This window comes from Tachysurus fulvidraco, chromosome 7 (genome assembly GCF_022655615.1).
Source record: "Tachysurus fulvidraco isolate hzauxx_2018 chromosome 7, HZAU_PFXX_2.0, whole genome shotgun sequence".
NCBI classification, from domain to species: domain Eukaryota; kingdom Metazoa; phylum Chordata; class Actinopteri; order Siluriformes; family Bagridae; genus Tachysurus; species Tachysurus fulvidraco.
In genome coordinates, this window is record NC_062524.1 from 2,388,248 (window position 1) to 2,398,247 (window position 10,000).

At 43.1% G+C, this 10,000-nt stretch overlaps 1 protein-coding gene across 5 annotated transcripts in view; it reads left to right on the plus strand.

The window, feature by feature from the left end:
• Nucleotides 1–1,994: 1,994 nt before the first annotated feature.
• Nucleotides 1,995–10,000, plus strand: part of LOC113650480 (RNA binding protein fox-1 homolog 3-like) — a 155,196-nt gene continuing 147,190 nt past the window's right edge. For all 5 annotated transcript variants that reach the window (XM_047816769.1, XM_047816766.1, XM_047816767.1 and 2 more), the window contains exon 1: nt 1,995–2,092. In XM_047816769.1, coding sequence (XP_047672725.1) covers nt 2,071–2,092 — 22 coding nt within the window. In that variant the 5' untranslated portion in view covers nt 1,995–2,070. The remainder of the gene's footprint in view (nt 2,093–10,000) is intronic.

Sequence of the window (10,000 nt, forward strand, 5' to 3'; positions counted from 1 at the left end):
AAATATGGCTGCACACTACCTGGTGCAAACGCTGCAATAAATCTTACACTCTTGCGCTGACGTGCTGCCTAATGCACATGAATCACAGCACTGAGTCCTGAGAAATGACAGCTATTACACTAATGAAGGGCCTGATTAATAAAGGACATTAAAAAAGGCTTGTGGACAAGGGATATCTGAGGCCCCCACTGCGATGGCAAATGGTATAAACACACACACACACACACACACACACACACACACACACACACACACACACACACACACACACACACAAACACACAGTATTTAACTGTGTTCCACAATTTTCCATTTTGCCTTTTGTAGCATATCGCTCAAATGTTAGAAAGGTTACATATCCTTGTTTAATTAAATCGCTTATGTAAAGTTACATACAAGTTAAGTCTCAAGAAATTTATCCATCCATAATAAACATTCATTCATTCACTCATTCATTCATTCACTCATTTCCTACCGCTTATCCGAACTTCTCGGGTCACGGGGAGCCTGTGCCTATCTCAGGTGTCATCGGGCATCGAGGCAGGATACACCCTGGACGGAGTGCCGACCCATCACAGGGCACACACACACTCTCATTCACTCACACACACACACTACGGACAATGTTCCAGAGATGCCAATCAACCTACCATGCATGTCTTTGGACCGGGGAACACACACAAGGCGGAGGCGGGAATTGAACCCCCGACCCTGGATGTGTGAGGTGAACGTGCCCCCCTGCATCAAACATTTAAATGCAAAACTGGGCTCTGCATACAGTATCTACAGCAAGACATTACAACAAATTACAGTTTAAACATATTTTCCAGTGATATACTATTCATTTACATATAATTTACACATATTACACAAAACTGCCCCATTTCCTGACCCCCCCCAACACCCGGACTAGCACACGCCTTCTGTTTGTTCTATATATTCCAGAGAGTAACTGATGACCATCTTCATCACAGTAACATCAGTAAAACCGGAACTAACTCTCAGACCCTCAGGTTATGTCCGAGACCCTGAGTAAGAAGTGTGTGTGTGTGTTTCTGACACAGCTGACGTTTACAGCAGGACATGTGGAGTCTTTGTTTATTTCCCATGCTTCATTTTTAGTGTCTCAGCAATTAGTCTGTCTCCAGTCAGTCCGAGAGAAGCAGCAGTTTTTAATTACTTTTGATGAATGACTAATTGCTTATGCCGTGATCCCGATGCTCCCAGTACACACTTCATTACAGCTGCTGTGTGTCCACAGGGATGGAATCAATACACACACACACACACACACACACACACACACACACACACACACACACACACACACACACACACACACACACACACACACACACACACACACACACACACACACACACACACACACACACACACACACACACACACACACACACACACAATCACACACACACTAGTTTAGAGCCTGGGTGTTTGCCAGAAAGTTTAAACATTCATAAACATAGCTCATTACACACACACGGACACACACACACATGCACACACACACACACACACACACACACACAAACACACACATGCACACACACATGCACACACACACACACACACACACACACACACACACACACACACACACACACACACACACACACACACAGGTGCATGGAAATCTGAGTTTAAGCCTAATCGTCTGATTTATATAAATTGAATAAGGTTTGGGTTCTGATCAGCCTTTATTTTTATATTATTATATGCATTAGAAGAACTCAGAAACAGGTGTGTGTGTGTGTGTGTGTGTGTGTGTGTGTGTGTGTGTGTGTGTGTGTGTGTGTGTGTGTGTGTGTGTGTGTATGCTCATTTGTAGAATATGTAAGTTTATCTTATCTGGAGGACATTTTAATAATCTTTTCACCCCTCTTCTCTCTCCTGTGTGTGTGTGTGTGTGTGTGTGTGTGTGTGTGTGTGTGTGTGTGTGTGTGTGTGTGTGTGTGTGTGTGTGTGTGTTACAGGAACAAGAGAATTTGGTGTATGTGTGAGTGTGTGTGGAATCAGTGAGTGCCTCTTCACTGGACTGGCCTGCTGTACATGGAGACTCCCACCTGGACAGGTCAGTCACTCTGTGTGTGTGTGTGTGTGTGTGTGTGTGTGTGTGTGTGTGTGTGTGTGTGTGTGTGTGTGTGTGTGGTGTGTTTCTTTGTGTGCGAGAGTAGGAGAGAAAGAGAAATAAACTGTCAGACAGACAGACAAAAGGACAGACAGACAGTTGATTGATGCTTTTATAAAGAGGAACGTGTTTGTGTGTGTGTGTGTGTGTGTGTGTGTGTGTGTGTGTGTGTGTGTGTGTGTGTGTGAGAGAGAGAGAGAGAGAGAGAGAGAGAGAGAGAGAGAGAGAGAGAGAGAGAGAGAGTTAATGTTGCATGTTTTCTCTAAGATTGATGGCTCTCTGCAGTGGCACATTAAGAAGAGGAATATGCTTACTCTCCAAAGACTATCTTTCTTTCAGTCTGTTTCTTACACACACACACACACACACACACACACACACACACACACACACACACACACACACACACACACACACACACAACAGAAAATATACTACTACTACTATTATTACTGCACACACACACACACACACACACACACACACACACACACACACACACACACACACACAAAACAGACAATCTACTACTACTACTATTATTACTGCACACACACACACACACACACACACACACACACACACACACACACAACAGACAATCTACTACTACTGCTATTATTACTGCACACACACACACACACACACACACACACACACACACACACACACACACACACACAACAGACAATCTACTACTACTACTGCTATTATTACTGCACACACACACACACACACACACACACAGAAGGCTTTTATTATTAGTATTATTACTACACACACCAGGGTTATGAGGATGATGGACTACTGCCTAAATGTCATGATTACACAGCTGACTTACAGCTCCACCCGCTGTACATTACTACAGTATGTAGATGTTTCACCTATACATCATGTTATAAACTTGTACTACGACTATTATTACTGCACATAGTCTAACTCATGTAACTATCTACTAGACACATACAATGTTTCCACAATTTTCCCCAAACTCCTCCAACACATTTCTACCTTACATCTATTTACATTTACAATATTTGGCGAATGTCCCTTTCTAGACTGAGATAGAAAAGAGCTCCAAGCGTCTCTAATGACTCCATCTATACTCATTAATCAGGTCCCAAAATAAGCATAGCATCGGTTCAACCTCTGTGTGCAGGTACTACTGCAAGAAGAGCACACAACAAACAATTTCTTTTGTGCTAGTGCTACAGTAGTTTTTCAGGAAGATGAAGGTCTTCACTTGTGGTTTGAAGACAGCCAGTGAGCTACTGTACTGTATATGAAGTTCATCCCACCACCTCGGTGCCACAACAGAGACGCGTCTCACCTACTTTGTACCCTGAGAGAACCAGCTGAGCAGTGCTGGAAGATCTGAAGCAGCGTGTTCAATGCAGGGAGTGATACGAGCTTTGGGGTAATAGGGTGCTGGTCTGTTGTAGGTAAGAGTCAGTGTTTTAAATCTGATGCACGGAGCTACTGGATGTCAGCGGGGGGAGTGAAGCAGTGGGGTGGTGTGGGGGGAGGTTGAAAACAACTTGTGCAGAAGTGTGTATGAGTCACAGAGGTGTATTTGTGCTCATTTCTGTAGTCCAGTCTTGAAATGACAAGAGACTGAACACCAAGTGGTCCGTACGTATACAAATAGACAAATCCTTCTAATATTAAAAAGGAGAAGATGATGATGATGATGATGATGATGATGGTGGTGATGACATCATTATATTGTAAGATCTTGACCTGGGGATGAATCATGTAGGATGCCCAGAAGTTCAGTTTTTTTTGCTGGGATTGAGTTTCAGCCGCTGACCTGCCATCCATGATGAGATCCAAGCAGAAGCTGTGGTGTCTGTGGGAGAAGAAAGAGAAGAGAAGACGAGCCGGGTTTCATCAGTATAGCGATGCTAAGAGAACCAATGTGAGGATGTAACTTTACCAAGAGAGTGAGTAAAGAAGGAGAAAAGAAAAGGGCTAAGCATTGAGCCTTGTGGGATAGAGATGAATAGATGGTGATCCCATCCACGTTACCCGATGAACATGAACAACCTTCCAGGTAGGAAGCAAACCATTGCCATGCTGCTCCGCCAAGTCTTGAAGGTGGAAAAGAGACTTTTGTTTGAGCATGTTAAATGTCGGACATCTTAGTCATGGTCATAAAGTTGTCCTTATAAAGCAGTATAGAACAATATGTGGATGACTTTCCATCACATCTACTACACATACTGTCTACTACTGTATAGTTATGCAGATCATCTACACACAACTGGGTCTCACAATCGATTTACTACTGTGGGCACTATACTCGGTTTACTCGGTACACATGGTTACATCACTATTAACAAATCGTGATATGCAAACAATTAACTTGTACTAAACACACAGCAGAATTACGCAGACATAGAAGAGACAGACGTCATAGAACACACACAGATCGTGGGTATGTGGACAAGGTGAAGATATTCTAGGCTTCACACACACACACACACACACACACACACACACACACACACACACACACACACACACACATATACTTTGCTCGTTTACTTGTTAATTTGTGCTCCGCTACAAGACATCATGGGGTTAAAATGGATAACAGCAAACCTTTGGGATATTTTATTAGACATAGCTACTTTTAGGTTATAATAACTTTACATTAAGAACAGCTTTGTCTGAGCAGAACACCGTCGAGTGAAGATATCTGTGGAGAGATTTAAGAAGAGTGAAATCGTGGTGTATTTAATGGGACATCATTCAAACACACACAGATGCGGCGAGAGGAAAAACGAACACGAAATACGAACATCGCGTAACAAATGGACAGAACATGGAGAGTTTGGGGAAACCTAGACCCACCTGGTCATGGGGCAGATGCTATGCTGTCCATCCCTGTTTACTCTGCAGCTTTATGAATAGTTTTATTAAAAGAAATGAATTATTTTCACATCGTATCCTTCTTTCGTGCATTTGTTTCCTTGTGCTCACTGGAAAAGAGGCCTCGGTTTGCACATACACATCCTCATATGTAGACACATGGACCCTGCTTCTTTCTCTGCAGTGGAGGAAAGGAAAAAAAAGAGAAAATGGAGATAGAAGGAGAGAGAGAGAAAGAGAAAGAGAGAGAGAGAGAGAGAGAGAGAGAGAGAGAGAGAGAGAGAGAGAGAGAGAGAGAGAGATAGTGCTGACGGAGGCATTTGCAGTGAAACACCCATTACAGAGACCATAAATCCTGCTGTGGCTCTCCAGGGCTGCCTGTGTCAGCAATCAGAGAGAGAGAAAGAGAGAAAGAGAGAGAGAGAGAGAGAGAGAGAGAGAGAGAGAGAGAGAGAGAGAGAGAGAGAGAGAATGTTCTAAGGGTTGAAATGCATATAACGTTTTGAATGTCGGGGCACAACATCAATAGAACAATTTATTCAAAGTCATTCTGTGTGTCAACAAAACCAAACTCATTTTCACATTTGAGGGCAAACAGAAATTTCCACATTTCATGGAATGTTTTCCGGCTCTCGTCCCGACGTCACACAGTCTGTACACTGTGGTGCTTAGAACTAGTCAGAGGTGGAACACATTCAAGTATTCAAGTGGATCATGAAACTTTTTACTTTTTTATCCTCTTTAACCACTTAACAAATTAATAAACTGTGTTTCTATTATTATTATTATTATTATTATTATTATTATTATTATTATTTATTATTATTATTATTGAATATAATTTATTTATGTCATGGCTTAGACAATTTCTTACTAGAACACCAGGGGGCGTTCCAACAGGGTTGGGTTTTATCTTGTGCCATGTATGTTTGCCCTGCCCCATCCTTACCCAGTTCCCACCTCTGCACACCTGATCCTTATATTTCATTAATTTGGTTTTTGTTACCACGGAGACTCCAGAACCTGACGATTTACCAGAATCCAGAATCGTACAAATTTGTATGGACAGCAACCAAAAGGTGAATCTGGAAAAAAGAGAATGTGCATGAGGGACTTTTTACACCCGGTCACTTCCTGTGTTGTCTCTGATACGATAGCTATCTGATCTGTTAAAACTGTCCCATTTACATCAGGACACATAAACGCGTCTCGGCGAATCGGATATCGATCCAATTTTTCTGCTCCCGCCCAAAGTGCTAATATATTTGCCCTCATTTCTGGGGTAATTGAAACAGAACACACTTTGGTGTTTGCGCTTTTCAGAACGCGATCAAACAGAAGACGTAAAAACTGGTTACGACGTTTATGTTACAACAAACAACGTTTACTGTTTGCTGTGTTTTCGCTGGTGGCAGCAGCGCGTTTTAAGCCCCGACGAGACGCCTGGGTGAAAGATCACCTGCGAGTGACGTAGTTCCGTTTGGGAGGAGTTTAGCGCTGACGTATGTGGCTCGAACAACCACATTCATTTACACCTGTCCAGTTTCATCTGAAACGCGTCCCAGACCACCTCCTGAAAGGGTTTGTACCATCCGGTTTATATCCGTCTCCAAAACGTTTCAGAGGGCATTTAGACCTGGTCTTTTTACCATGGGGTAGTTATCTGATCACAGGAAACGCATGAAGTGACCAGGTGTAAAAAGCCTCTGAGAGTCCAGTTTACACCCCGAATGGGACACCAGTCGTCCCATTTAACCCATCTGCAGTATCAGTACCCCACAGGGGTCAGGATCCAGCCTCGTGTCTCACGTCTCAAACAAAAAAATCTGATGTTTTGAGACTTACCTCTGAGAGGTTTCTACTTCTGCTTCTGTGTCACCATTGTGTGTGTGTGTGTGTGTGTGTGTGTGTGTGTGTGTGTGTGTGTGTGTGTTATGCAGATAGGGGGGGTGTGAGGGAGGCGATAAATGTGTTTATTTGCACACCACTGCACAACAAGTGTGTTCATTTACAGCAGATTAACAGCAGGGAGGAACAGAGACTGCCTTCTACTGTTTCACTTCACACACACACACACACACACACACACACACACACACACACACACATGCACACAATAGTGACACTGACACAGGCGTCCCCCAGCAGGCTTAACAGCAGGGGGGATTTTCCCGTGTGTGTGTGTGTGTGTGTGTGTGTGTGTGTGTGTGTGTGTGTGTGTGTGTGTGTGTGTGTGTGTGTGTGTGTGTGTGTGTGTGTGTGTGTGCGACAGTCACTCATAAAACCCAGCAGAGCAGTATGCAGGTTCTGCCAGGGTCATTACACTGTTTAGTCTCTTTCTCTCACTTTCTCTCTCTTTCACACACACACACACACACACACACACACACACACACACACACACACACACACACACACACACACACACACACCTGACATGTGTGTATACTAAAGTACTGAATATTCATTCCTTTTACTCTTATTGAACTTTTTAATTACACACACACACAAGGAAAGAGAGCGAGATCGAAGGATGCAGGATTTTGAGAACATAAGGACCTGGGATGATATTAACCTGGGAACATTGTACCCCTGGGATATAGGGGGTCAGGGGTGATAAAACTATGGGAAGATGTAGGGGTATGTTAAGTTATGACTCTTAATACATGGGACATAGAACTGGAGACATGGAGTTCTGGGAATATCCAGTAGGACTTTGTGAGCCTGAGAACTTAGGGCCACAGGAACAGGGAATGTGGTAGACTTGTGGTTACGGACGTCATCCACCGAGGCTGCACTTAATGAAAACCTGATAATAACAAGTACCACAAAGTCTCGTGTGTATCTGGTAACCATGGATGTTTTACTAAGAACATGAACTATATGTTTTCTGAATGAAACTTGTGTACAGTATCTGATGCACCTGAAGTCCAGTAAAGCATGAAGTCTGTTCCGCTTTCATCTCCACTACATTCACTTCACACACACACACACACACACACACACACACACACACACACACACACACACACACACACGCACACACACACACACACACACACACACACACACACACACACACACACACACACACACACACAGAGGCTCATGACTGGCTCAGTGGATCAGTAACGGGTTCCTCCGTCACACAGGCTGTCAGTTAGCAACCGGCGAGTGTCAAGAGGACTCGGCTAATACCCAGAATGCAAAGCAGGGGCAGAGGTAATTGCTCTGAGAACCAGTCTGTTTGCGTCTGATGGATTGAGCGAGCGCAGGCACTGATTAACGAGCGCCACTTGCCGTTGATGCGAGCGGAAATTAAGCATTTAGGTTTAGGAGCGGCGTTTGTCACTTTCTGGCGCTTCAATAGAAACATTAGTCAAAGGGATGAGGGTGGAGATGCTGTGTCTACTGTACAGACACCAGTAATGTCTGAATCCTTAAAGAGGACACGTTAATGATGATGCAGCGCTGCATGGATGCAGCTGTAAAACGGAATATAATGCGATCTATCAGACAAAACAGGAAGTCATCATCATTGGGCTCGATTTCATAGCACTGTTTAATCCTCTATTCTCTGTGATCGTGCTTTATCTTTCTATCAGATCAGCTGTATAAACGCTCACCTCCTGGTGTGTTATGGTGTGTAAGGAGATGTTTATGGAACATGTAAGGATGGAGTCCAAAATGTCAGCGCTTTCCACACAGAAAGACATTTATATTAAACTGCTGCTTAGAAGCTTCTGTTAATGGTTCGCTATATGATGCTTGGGTCCAGTTGGAAAGTTTTGTGTGGAAAATCATGTTAAATTGATTCCTTTATTTCTTGCCATGATTCTGTAATGCTTTGTGTGTGTGTGTGTGTGTGTGTGTGTGTGTGTGTGTGTGTGTGTGTGTGTGTGTGTGTGTGTGTGTGTGTGTGTGTGTGTGTGTGTGTGTAACTCATGCAAGCTGGGCCAGTATCAGTCGATATCAGCCAATTTAGTAAATCAGCAAAGTCAAGATTTAGAGCCCTGGATAAATGAGAGTTTGCACCAGAGGTAGGAGTAAGTCACACACATGCAAGTCACAAGTAAGTCTCAAGTCATGAAAGTCAAGTCAAGTCTTTTTTTTTAATATTAATCAAGCAAGTCTCAAATTTGCGACTTAAGTCTGACTCGAGTCAAGTCGAGTCCCCCCATCTCTGAGTTATCTAACTCAAGTCCGAGTCAAGTCTCAAGTCATGAATGTCAAGTAAAAGTCAGGACGAGTCTTTTTTTTTAAATATTCGTCAAGCAAGTCTCAAATTTGTGACTTAAGTCAAGTAATATGACTCGAGTCCCCCATCTCTGCCTTGCACTACTTAAGCTCAGGCTCTAAACTCACGCTGATTTATTTGCTCCTCATCTCTAGCAGCGTATCCTAATTCAGGTCGTTCATGATTTTTTATTTTTATCGTTTGTAAGCTGGCACTTTAGCCAAAATTAGAGTCTCCTTTCGCACACGTCTGCTGTAAAGGGAGTTATTTACAGAGTAGCACTGCTGAGTTTTATTGTAAAAACTGTCATCACTTACACGCCGAGGCTCTCGCATAAAACCCTGCTGTGGAATATTAGCAGCTAAAGTGTAACAGCTCTCACAGATACAGCTCAAATACACAAACTGACTTTGTTTACTGGATGTTATACAAAACACTATCATGTGTCACATGCAGTATGGAGTGAGGACACCATCCGGGCAGCTTCTCTTTTTACGTTCAGCTCATATTTGTTTAAACTTGTGTCACATAGAACAGGACGGTGTGACAGCGATGTCATCACTGACCGCATCTCTGTCTTTGTTACAGTTCAGATGCTGAGATTTTAGCTGACATTCTGTCTCAGTCATTTATTTAAAGCTACAATGCTAATCATACATGCTAGCATAGAAACTGGCCATCTAGCTAGCTAACTCGAAAGTTATTAACTCTACAGGATGTTATAGTTTCTTTCTTTATTT